At 45.7% G+C, this 13,008-nt stretch overlaps 1 protein-coding gene across 1 annotated transcript; it reads right to left on the bottom strand.

The window, feature by feature from the left end:
• Positions 1-935: 935 nt before the first annotated feature.
• C5AR1 (complement C5a receptor 1) lies at positions 936-12,831 on the bottom strand. The gene is made up of 2 exons (XM_081215425.1): positions 12,752-12,831; positions 936-2,709 (listed from the first exon to the last, which is right to left on the bottom strand). Exons 1-2 carry the CDS (start codon positions 12,752-12,754, stop codon positions 1,660-1,662), a joined length of 1,053 nt encoding a protein of 350 aa, XP_081071551.1. The 5' UTR covers positions 12,755-12,831; the 3' UTR covers positions 936-1,659.
• Between the last annotated feature and the right edge of the window lie 177 nt (positions 12,832-13,008).

Below are 13,008 nucleotides of genomic sequence, written 5' to 3'. Positions count from 1 at the left end.
ATATATTATTGATTATATTATTATTATTTTATCAATTTATATTAGATATCTCTCTATATAGTAATATATATATATATTAATAGCACTAATATTACTATAATATATTTATACATATATACATTAATATAGTATTGATATATGTTATATAGTTTGTTATATTACATATTTATCTATTATATAATTATAAACAAAATTATTATATAATATTATATACTACATAGATATTCATGTAACATATAATCATATAGTATATAATAAATTATTATAATATAATTAATATAGCATTCATATCATTGTTGTTAATAGAACATATAATTGCATTACATTATTAAATATATTACTATTATTTCATCCTTTTCATTTAAATTTTTAACGAGGCTAGTAAAAAGTTTTAAACTACTTACGTGGCTCACATCATATTTCTGTTGGTCTGTACAATATTTCTAGCCAATGTGGACACACACACACACACACACACACACACACACAAAAACACTAAGCAGGAATATTTCCAAGTCAGTTATAAACAACGCAACATTTCAACATTTATTAATTTTATTTTCATTTTTCAACTGGTGTTTACTAGCTTTTTTGACAGTCCAAAGGTTACATGCTTTGTATGTTATATATGTATGAGTCCATTGATATAACATTCTTGAAAGGACCAAATCACAGAGATGGAGAGAGGATTCGTGGTTGCCCGGGGTTTGGGACAAGGCTGGGGAAGGTAGAAGGCAGTGAGAGTGGCTAGAAAAGGGTGTCACGAGGGATCCTGGCAGTGACGAAAATGACCCGCGCCTCGACCATATTCATGTCAACATCTTGGTTGTGATGTAATGTCATTTTGCAAGATGTGCCTATTGCAGGAAACAGGTCAAAGGTACCCAGGATCACTCCGTTTTACTGCTTACAACCCAACGGCATGAGAATTTAAATGAGGTCAAAATAAAATGTTTAATTTTTTTTTCAGCGCAAACAAAACAGCAGTTGACAACGTAAAACAGCAAATTCCCCTGGGACCCCATTCCCTGGAGGGGCCCAACCAATGTTTCCCAACCCTAGGTGTCTTCCTCACTGCTTGCTTTTTGCCATAACTATATAACATCTTTTTACTTAATACTTTTTTTTTAACCCAGTGAAGTAACATACTAACTTACTGTTTTTCTTTAAATCAACTCAATTCCAAAAGCTGAGATAGGTCCATGGACTTTTGTTTTGTACTAAACAAGAATAACTTCTGAGATGCCAGTTACACTTTTTTTTTTTTGCCAACTCTCCATAAAATAAATATAGAACTCTTTTTTTCAAGGTTTGAATGTTTCTGTTTGTCTGGGGTCTATGTATCTAACGTATTCACACTCTCTGCACACAAACGTGTTGTTCTATGGAAGGTCTCCAGGTATATTGGTTGCTGTTTGTTTTCCAAAGTCCTTGGATGGAAAGAAAGGTTGGGGGTCCCTAGAAGGACGTGCTAATCTTGGAAATGAGGAGTGATGAGGAGGGTTCGCCTGGAAGAGGAAGGACAAGTCCGGGAACGATGGACGGAATGGAGGCGAATTAACTCAACCACCACCCACCTCGCCAAGATCCAATAAGCAAAGTGAATGCACCGGAAGTTTGGTGGAGCGCCGGAAAGACGGGGGCCAGAGAGGCCTCCCCTTACACCTCCTGGGTCTTCAGGGCCGGGGTGTCCACCGTGGAGAACGTGTTGGACTTGCTTTCCCTGCCCATGGAGTCTTCGGCCAACACATCCCGGAGCCTGGAGGGGAGAGACTTGAGGAACCGGGCATGAAAGCCCTGGGCAGCGACCACGTAGATGATGGGGTTAATACAGCAGTTGATGTAAGCTATGGAGACACACAGGGCATCCAAACTGGACACGGATTTGAAGTTTGTCTTGTGGGCAAAAAACAGCATCATCCCTGTCACTTGGTAGGGCAGCCAGAAGACAAAGAAGCTGGTCACCACTGCCACCACCACCTTGAGAGTCTTGGTGGAACGGGTGGCACTGCGGCTCCAAGCCCGGATCAGAAGGAAGGTGTAACAGACTGTAAGTGTGACCAGCGGCCCCAGGAAGCCCACGACCAGCCGGATAATGGCCACGGCCCTCTCTGTATATAAACGGTCCTCACCATAATCAACCACACACGTCACCTTGGGTGGGAAGTGTTCCACATGGACTTTACGAAACGCAAAGGAAGGTATGGTCAGCAGTAGAGCCAAAGCCCAGGCCACAGCGCAGGCCACCCAGGCCATGGGGGCCCCTCGATAGTTCTGGCACCAGATGGGATTAAACACCAGCAGGAAGCGGTCGGCGCTGATGGTGGCCAGGAGCAAAATGCTGGCATACATGTTGAGCAGGATGAGAGAGGGCAGGATTCCACAAGCAGCGTCACCGAAGGGCCAGTGGTTGTGCTGGACGATGGATGAAAACAAGACGGGCAGCGCCAGGCAGGAGAGGAGGTCAGCCACCGCCAGGTTGAGAAACCAGATGGCATTGACGGTTCGCCTGACCTCGGACCCCGTCACACAGACCACCAGGGCGTTGCCTGGCACTCCCACCAGGAAGACGACTGCAAAGATTACCAGGGCGATCACATCTGGTACATGCAGCCTGCGGGTTTGGGAAGAGTCATCCACCCGTATGTGGGGGTTATCGGTCCAGTTGCTATAATCGTAGTAATCAGGGGTGCTATTAGTCATGGAGTCCTGGGTGGAATCAGAGAAGCAGGGATGGTATAAGTCTGCAGACAGGTGGCAGGGGGGCCCATCAGAGCTACTCAAAGCCCATCACTCCACTTCTTTAAGTCTTAGGTTTCTCCCAGGGAAATGGGGATGCTGAGGGCTGAGAGCCAGCTGGGGTGTCATACCACTTATTAAAAATGGTGAAAACCCTTCCATGCTAATGGGTCTCCGTGCCATCCTGCCACCTCCCCCTGAAGTCCCTGGACTTCCCCAGAATCTAGCAACCGAATGGTTAAAGCCTAGGCCTGCTACAGTACTGTGGTCACTCTCCACTCTGGCCAGTACCCATGACACACTGCTTGTTAAGACACCTTTAATGTCACCAACAAACTGAGATGATATTACTGAGTAGGTAGTTCCCCCACCAAGACCACCTCCAGCAGCATCACTCCCTTTGGCTGCCTCCCACCCACTGAGGCAGCTCTGTGCTCTGCCTGGGAGCAGCTACCCAGAGTCAGCAGTGTTTCAACAGGGCCTCATGTACTCAGGCATAAGGGGTAGACAGGAAGCACCAGTCATCAAGATACATAATATCATTTTTTTAAGTTAATTCTGCACTTTAATACTTAGAGGAGAATAAGCTAATAATCATATGAACATAAATCCGAAATTGATAGCCCAAGTTCTGAGCTATGCCCTAAATTGTATTTTTTAAATTTTCATTGGAGTATAGGTGATTTAACAATGTTGTGTTAGTTTCAGGTGTACAGCAAAGTGAAGAGACATAATATCTTAATGCAATATTTTAAAGAATCAAGATGAATGCCCCCCCACCAGAAAACAAACCACAGTGCAAAAAAATTCTAATTTTAAATGAAGGCAACCTGCTGCAGTTGTTTGGTTGGTTTATGGCCCTGCATTATGATGCAAGAGGAACCTGCAGATCAGCCCACAGTTTTCATTCCCAGCTGGGTGGGTTTTTGCAGGTTGACAATGGCGTGCAAACATAGCAAGCAATGTGGGGCTTTATGTATAGTCATGGGGTCTTAGGAGGGGTTGTTTTGGAAAGGGGGTTGGTAAAGCTTTATTTACTTTTTCTACTTGGTTCAAACTATGGAAGGATATTTTCCTAAGTGTAGATAGGGGCACACATGTGTCCTTCTGCCCTGGGTACCAGGATGGCCCAGCACGACACTAGGACCCAGATCCCGACCGTCCTACTTGAAGCCTACATGGCCCTCTGCAAGTTCCATTACTGCTTCTTGCCTCCATTTCATTCCTGGTTAACTCCTATAGCAGTCCTTCAGTTTTAGCTCTCATTAGCCCAAAACCTCAGTCTCAGAGCAGAGAGAAAATATTTAGGGGCAGCAAGAGGAAGAATAAGAAATAGACTTGTACCTTGCCAGAGGCAGGGCAGAAGGAATGAAAGGAATAGAGAAGGATATGAGTTCAAGAACAAAGGGTATCTTGGTGCACAGATTATGGTCTTTAATTACCACCCCGCATTCAAAGGAACCAGGGCTCCTTGGAGAAAGGCTGATTCCTGTTCTGAGACAGAAAATATACAAGATGAGCCCAGAACATCTCACACTAGAAAGTAAGAAAAAATTTTAAATAATGATAGGGACATATCACAGAGACAGCCTGAAAAAGCTCCCACTAGGCAAAAGATGGCACAGGGCTTCCCTGGTGGCGCAGTGGTTGAGAGTCCGCCTGCCGATGCAGGGGACACGGGTTCGTGCCCCGGTCCGGGAAGATCCCACATGCCGCGGAGCGACTGGGCCCGTGAGCCATGGCCGCTGAGCCTGCGCGTCCGGAGCCTGTGCTCCGCAACGGGAGAGACCACAACAGTGAGAGACCCGCGTACCGCAAAAAAAAAAAAAAAAAAGATGGCACAATTTGAGTATATAATAATAATAAATAATAACTGTGATGCAATAAAATACATTAATAATAAAGATCTATGAGTTCATAATGGTAATAAAAGCAAATAAACCCATTGGTCATATTTTTATTCTGGAAAGGGAATGAATCAAGCACTTATCCTGCCATTTCTGTACAGAGTATATTTCAGGGAAATAAAGAGTCAATGTGGGAGGGCCTTCTTTAGAGAAGAATCTAAAAATAATACTTGCAGAAGGAATGATAGACATAAGGAAACATGGATCTGGATGACAATCAACAACACCTAATAAAACCATCAGGTGAAAAATAGACAGTAACTTTATAATAAATAGGTTGAGCTGGCACCGCAAAGCCTCCATTCAGCCTCAGCACCTTGAGAAGAGAGACAAGTAGACATTTGCTCTATCTGATGTGATGCGGTAGAAAGGATATGGCACCACCTATGAAGTAATTTTTGCCACAAAAAAAAAAAGAAGAAGGTAAATCTAATCAAGATTCTAGATCTAAAACTACCAGTTTACAGGAAAAGCAGAGGAGAGAGGAATGCGATAAATAACACCACAGGGACAAAATCAGCCCAATCAGAACTCAGGAAACTCTACAGGACAAATGGTCTTGTTACTCTCACAAATAAATGGCATTTTTAAAAAGGAAGGGGAGGTACTTCCCTGGCGGTCCAGTGGCTAAGACTCCGCGCTGCCAATGCAGGAAGCACAGGTTCAATCCCTGGTTGGGGAACTAAGATCCTACATGTCGTGCAGCGCGGCCAAAAGATTTTTAAAAAGGGGGCAGGGGAAGGAACGGGAAGTGTCATGGATTAAAAGAGATTTAAGAAGCATATCAAGCAAAGGCAAAATGGAGACCTTGGTTGGATCCAATTGGAATAATCATATGAGAAAAAAGATATTTTAGAGACAATCTGGGAGATTTAAAAATGGACTGGAGGGGCTTCCCTGGTGGCACAGTGGTTGAGAGTCCGCCTGCTGATGCAGGGGACGCGGGTTCGTGCCCCGGTCCGGGAAGATCCCACATGCCGCGGAGCGACTGGGCCCGTGAGCCATGGCCGCTGGGCCTGCGCATCCGGAGCCTGTGCTCCGCAACGGGAGAGGCCACAACAGTGAGAGGCCCGCATACCGCAAAAAAAAAAAATGGACTGGATATTTGACGATAGTAAGGAATTATTGCTAATTTTATTGAGGGTGATATGATACTGTGCTTATGTTTTCAAAAAGTGGGGGAAGGCTATTTCTGAGAGAGATACTTAGCAAGTAAAGTAGGATGTCTTGGATTTGCTTTAAAACACTCCAGAAAAAAAATAGCTAGAGGGAAGGAGAGAGGAAGGAAGAAGGAAGGGAAGAAGGGAGGACCAAAGATGACTTAGAATAGCAAAGTGTTGATAACTGTTGGAGGCTGGGTGATGGGTACATTGGGTGTTCAGAATATTATTCTATTTTTGTGTGTTTGAAATTTTCCAGAATAAGATAAAGAACAGAAAGGTCTTGAGCACTTCTTCCCCAGACAGAGCCACCTGGAAGTGTCATACCCCTCCAAGAGAGGAAGGGTAGCAGCTGAGCTGGAAACAGCCTTGGATGCAAAACTGTAACCCAGAGGCACCAGACACGGCAGAAAAATCCCCATGCAGGACATGGAATGATCATACTAAAGTAGACAGTATTGATTGAGCATCTACTATGCTCCAAGCACAACATTAGCTCTTTCAGTCCTGACCACGACCCTACAAGTAGGTTCTATTAATATGTCCATTTTATTGATGAGAAAACAGAGGCGCCAGAAGATCAAGTAGCCTGTTCCAGTCACGTAAATGGGAATTCAACTCTGTTTAGATTGGGATGCAAATCCAGGCAGGCTGCCCCTGAACATCTCCAGGGGGGCTGTCAATGGGGTAAGGACACTTGAGGGGTGAGCTCTGTGGCCCTTGGAACCCAGCTCTGAAGGTGACTTCGTCACCAACCCAGGGAAAGGAGATAGAGAAAAATAGAAATCATTATTACGGAAATAATAAGAGCTGGATTTTTAGGGCACCTAAATTTGCAGGCTGAGGTTGATACCCACTAAACACCCAGCTTGCGGATTAAATAAGATGAAAAATGTTTAAGCACCTGGCAAGATGCCTGGTACACTAGAGGGAGACGAGAAACGGCAATGCTCCTATTATTTATTGATCTTACAATTATTGAAGAGCTCAGATCTTTCTCTGAACAACTGTTTTTTTATTTCTAGTTCCTTTATGTTACCCTAAGGTCAACTGGGTCAATCGGGCTGATGGTCCAGGGTACTTGCTGGTAGAGCCATAGCAGTGATTAAATTATCCAGAGGGAAAATGTCAATGTCAGCTGATGAGTGGATGAACAGGGTATGCTATACCCATGCAGTGGAATATTATTTAGCCATAAAAAGGGATGAAGTATTGATACAAGCTACAACGTGGATGAAGCTTGTAAACATTATGCTGAGTGAAAGAAGTCAGACACAAAAGGTCACAGATCGTATGGTTCCATTTACATGAGGTGTCCAGAATAGGCAAATTCATAGAGATGGGGAATGTGCTAGTCATTGCCAGGGACTGGGGGAAGGGAATCAGGGAGGGAGTGCTTAATGGGTACTTTGAGGGTGATTAAAAGGTTCTGGAAATAGATAAAGATAGTGATGGGACGGCACCTTGAATGTACTAAATGTCACTGAATGGTACACTTTAAAATGGTGAATTAGTGTGTATGGCTGATTCACTGTGTTGTGTGGTAGAGGCTAACACGACATTGCAAAGCAACCATACTCCAATAAAAATTAATATAAATAAATAAAATGGTGAATTGTATGTTACGTGAATTATACTCAATTAAAATTAAAATGCCAGTGTCATAGAGACAAGAAAGGACCGAAGGACCGTTCCAGATGAATGGGAACTAAAGAGCCAGGACAACCAAATGTAATGAGACATCCTGGACCAGAGTCTGGAGCAGGAAAAACAAATTCACTCTAAAGGGCATTATTTGGACAATTGAGCAAGTTTGAATATTATCTAGTATTGCAACGTTTGGATATAGATAATAGTATCTCACCAAACAGTATATTTCCTGACATTGATCGTTGTGCTGTGCTCATGTAAATGAATGTCCTTGTTCTTGAGAAGGAGACACCGAAACATTGGGGGGACAAAGGACATGATGCCTGCAACGTACTCTCAACTGTTTCAGGAAAAAAAGACAGTAGACGATAGATAGATAAATAGATAGATAGATAGATAGATAGTAGACAGACAAGCAAACTTGGAGAATCTGGGTAAAGAGTATATGGAAGTTCTTTGTATTATTCTTGTAATTTTTCTATAAGTGTGAAAATGTTTCCAAAAAGTTAAAATTGTTGAATTATTTCCATTGATAATGAGCCCCTGCCCTGAGCCACCCACCTGTACCATCCCCACTCCCAGCACCCTGGCCTCCCATTTTCTACTTTGGGACGCCCCACTCCCAGTTCCCATGCACTAAAGGGTTAATGCCGGGCATGGTAAGAGGCCCCAGACCCTGCTCAGGGGGGCTCTGCACCTTAGCAGGATGTTAAATATTTTAAATGTCCACCTCAGACATGATACATGAAGCTAACTTTTGTCCCTGCTCGTTTCACAAGCTCTCGGCCATGCTTAGCCACAGAATAACCCAGACCCCAAAAAAGAGGAGCCTCCCCACCCCCTGCTCTCACGCTCACCACTACCCCTCTCATCAGCTGACAAAGTTCCTTTTCTGGAATGAACTCACGAGGCCCTTTCCTCTCACTGACTTCACAAGTGCAGAAAAAAGATGCTGATTCCAACCCTTTGTGATGTCTAGGATGCTCCCGATAAAACAGGCTTGCAAAGTTTTGCCATTGCAGCATCTCTACAAAGAACAGAAATAGCCGAAGCATCCCGCAAGAGGGGACTGACTAAATTAACGATGGCAGATCCAGGCAAAAGAATACTATGCAACCGTCAAAAGAATGAGGAAGTTTACGTAAGGATGTGTGTGGAAAGAGCTCCAAGATCTAGGGTGAAATAGAAAAAGTAAGAACTGAACAGTGCGTGAAGCACGCTACCTACAAAAGAGGAATCTCTCTCTCTCTCTCACTCTCTCAGTTTTTCTCTCTCTCTCCCTTCCTTCCTCCCCCTCCCTCCCCTCTGTCTCTATCATTCTATCTCTCCGTGTGTGTGTATGTGTGTGTGTGTGTGTGTGTTTGCTTGTGTATGCACAGACTAGTTCCAGAAGCAGGCAGAGGAAATCTGTAACAGTGGTTTCCCCTGGGGAGGGGAAGTAGTGGGTTGGAGGGCAAGCATTGGAAGGAAGCTTTTACCATATTTGCTTTTGTTCTTCTTATATGCAGAGCCATACCAGTGAACGCACTGCCCTTTCCCCCCAGAACGGATGTTATATAGACTATACAAAAGTATTCATGGTTCTACCATTCTAGGAGTCTAGGAAAGATTCTAATAATATTTCTTCATTGCACAAATACTAACAGGCTCGGGGATTTGTTCCTGACATACATGGCACCTGCCCTCGGAGAGGTTATGGTCTACTGGGAGAGAAATTAATCCTCAGGGATGGGAACTGAGTGTGTTCAATAGAGAATCCAGCCTGGTGTGGGACCAGGAGAAGGGTCTTGGTGAAATAAAACCACAGCACCGTTCAACAGAACTCTCTGTACTGATGGAAATGTTCCAGATGTGCACCATCCAGGATGGTAGCCACCAGTCACCTGTGGCTGTTGAGTGCATGAAATGTGGCAGATGTGTCTGGGAACTGAACTTTTACTTTTCTGTCATTTTAATTAAATTTCACCAGCCACAGGTGGCTTGTGGCTACCGTCTCAGACAGCACAGGTCTTGGGGCTCCTAAGTGATTCCTAAGTGCCGGGCGCTGTTCTCCGTGCTTCCCAGGCGTTAGTTCGTCAATTCCCTAACCACAGTATTTATGCCACAACAACCCCAAGGGCAGGGTACTCTTATTGTTCCTAAGTTCACAGGCTCATTTCAAGAGCCCTTGTCTGTTGTGTGGAGAAAGGGCTCCCAATCAGAAGCTGACAAGAAGAGGAGGTTGGGATTGTCTAGCTGCGGTGAGGGATGATGGTGGCTTGCACTAGGGTGGTGGCAGTGAGGAGTCATGAATGGATCGGAGGAGAACAGGGTGAAGAAGATGCTTACGAGAAACGAACTCAGAATTGCCAAGCTCTGTTCTAAATCCTTTTCACATATCAGCTCGCTTATTTATTTATTTAGGTCATGTGGCATGTGGGTTCTTAGTTCCCCAACCAGGAATCGAACCTGCGCACCTTGCAGTGGAAGCGCAGAGTCTTAACCACTGGACCACCAAGGAAGTCCCATGTATCATCTCATTTAATCCACAGGACGACCCTATGAGCATTGTTGCCATGACAACACCCATTTTACAGATGAGAAAACTGAGGCTACAGAAAGCTTAAGAGACCTTTCCTAGTCCTCGCAGTTAGCAAGTGGCAGAGGTAGGAGAGAACTTCTGAGAGTCCAACTCCAGAGCCCTCTCTGAGAGGCTACCAAACCTCAAGTGTGTTGGGAGTGAGGGGCATGCATTCAAGGCAAAAGGCCACAAGGTAACAGGGAGGAGTGTCCACACACCAGAAAAATGAACGAACATCAGCGTGGCTGGCAGGTAGCCAAGACGAGGTTGGAGGAGCCACAGATGCCATGTTAAAGGATATGTATTTTATCCTGGGGTAATGGGGAGCCATGGATGGTCTTGGAGCTGCAGAGGGACTAGATGAGAGTTTCTCTTTAGAAAGATCCCTCTGGCTGCTGTGAGGAGGTAAGACTAGAGGCAAGAGGACCAGAGAGGAGGCAGGGGCAGGGACCCACTCCAGCGAAGATGGGGGCTTGGATGGGGTTGATGCTCAGGGGAGGAAGAAAAGTGGAAAGACTTAAGAGGCATGACAGGGGACTTCCCTGGTGGTCCCGTGGTTAAGACTCGGTGCTCCCAATGCAGGGTGCTTGGGTTCGATCCCCGGTCATGGAACTAGATCCCACATGCATGACACAACTAAGACTCAGCACAGATAAATAAATATTTTTTTTTTTAAAGAGGCATGACATGGCTACAGTCAAGCAGCTGGTGGGTGGTAAACTCTGCCCCAGCCCCTCCCCTCCCTCACTGGGCTTCAGTCTCGCCATCCTCACAGCAGGAAAGTCCTGCCAACTGTCCCCTCCATTACAGTGGAAATAACAGACTCACTTAGGAATGCTGTCAGAACTAGTAAATACGCAGAAGACACAGTTTGCTTTTTTTCCGGAACATCCCTCTCCCTGTTCCTACATGGACACAACGTCTTTAAACAATTCACCCACAGAACCAGTTGAAACCAATATAGCATCCTCTGAGACATGGGATACAAGGGTGGAGGTGAGCATCTCGACTCAGATTTACCTTCTTGAATTTGCAATCTTTGTGACTCAACATCCCTGAGCAAAAAGGAACATAAGCACTTGCGTTTTAAAAACCACAAGAAAAAGACAAGCCTTCAGATCCTTTGAGGATGCAATGAACTGCCTTTCAGGTTGGCAAAAATAAAAAAGTTCCATATAACTATGCAGATGGCGGTCTAGACAAGTAGACACTCTCATGCTCTGTAGATGAGGAACGTAAATTGGTACAAGTTTTGTCAATATCTGTTAAAATAAAAATTGCCCATGCCTTGGATTCAGCATTTGCAGTTCTGGAAATCCAGATGTGGGTCCAAAGATGTAATTTGGGTTTGGTTTTGGTTTGGTTTGGTTTTGCCACGCAGTTTGTGGGATCTTAGCTCCCTGACCAGGGATCTAACACCGGCCCTCGGCAGTGAAAGCACCGAGTTTTAACCACTGGACCACCAGGGAATTCCCTAATTTTGGTTTTAAAAACAAAGTATGGGACAGCCTAAATCTCCTTTGATAAGAGATGGAAACTCCCACTGGCATATCACATAGCTGATAAAAGGAAAGAGGCAATTTCCCTGAAATACATGGGGATGATACCTTCCTCACAGATGGTTTAAGTCAAAATTCATAAATGTCAAGTGCCTAGCACAGTGCCTGGCATGCAGTAAACGCTCAATAAATGCTGGGCAATAATATAATGTTATTCATGAAAGAAAAAAAAGACGTAGGATAATGTGTAAAAGAGACTTCCCTTTACAGGGTGGGTGGGGGAGAAAGGATAGACACGTCACAAGCATTGAGGGCCAACTGTATGCCAGGCACCGCTGTAAGAGCTTTCTGTGTATTATCTCATTTAATTCTCCCCACGACCCTATGATGTAGATTCCGCTCTGTAGGGTTACTATCCCTATCTTCCTGATAAAGAGAAGGAGGTTCAGGGCTTCCCTGGTGGCGCAGTGGTTGAGAGTCTGCCTGCCGATGCAGAGGACACGGGTTCGTGCCCCGGTCCGGGAGGATCCCACATGCTGCGGAGCGGCTGGGCCTGTGAGCCTATGGCTGCTAAGCCTGCGCGTCCGAAGCCTGTGCTCCGCAACGGGAGAGGCCACAGCAGTGAGAGGCCCGCGTACCGCAAAAAAAAAAAAAAGAGAAGGAGGTTCAAAAAGACGGGTCTCGTCCGCTATTACACAGGAAAGGCAGGGTTTGAACCCCATTTCATTATGACCCTCGTGTCAAACTACTCCTTACTTCGTTCCCTACGCTGCCCTGGAGCACCTGTAGACTGTTTCCAGAAGGATCCACCACAAACTGGTGCCCACCGTTGCCTCTGGGGGAAGCTACAATGAATCTGAAGCTCTGGGGAGGGAAGGGAGTTTCACGGAATACCCTTTAGGGATTTGGAGCTATTTAACAGAAAGAAAAAGAAAAAGTCGAAGCTAATCGTGGGCCATATAATCCCTTGACAATCTAACTCTTTAGCTGCCTCCCAGACCTGGAGTGGGAGAGTCTGAGATGGGGAAGAGGAGAGAAGGCGGGGGGGGGGGGGGGGGGGGGGCGGTGCGGGGCGCTGGAGATCGAGGACAGGGAGGAGGGGGAAGGAAAGGGGGAGAGGTAGCAAGAAGGGGCGAGTGGGGAGAGCAGACGGAGGGGGGGGTGGGGGGCGGGCCCAGAAGGGAGAGCGCGCAGGTAGAGGGTGTCTGCCCCCCACTCCCCCCCGCCAAGACTCACCATATTCAGGTTTCTCCCGGGTTCTCCGCTGATCAAAGGTTCCCTCCTGCCTGAGGGCTGTGGTTTTTAAAGCCCCAAGTGAGTCTGCAGATAGGCGAAGAGGAAATGATCCGTCTTTCCCCTCTGGGGTTCTCATTGGTCTAGGGCTCCTTCCGCGGGGCACACACCCAGAGAGACCTGATCACCTCCTCCCAGCCACAGGAAGGAGGCAGGGGCTCCGAAACCCGAGGAAGTTCCAGGTCCCAGGAGGGAGGAAG

The sequence above is a fragment of the Mesoplodon bidens genome (assembly GCF_964165515.1).
Source record: "Mesoplodon bidens genome assembly, chromosome: 18".
Lineage (NCBI taxonomy): Eukaryota > Metazoa > Chordata > Mammalia > Artiodactyla > Ziphiidae > Mesoplodon > Mesoplodon bidens.
This window is presented reverse-complemented; position numbering and strand designations above follow the sequence as displayed.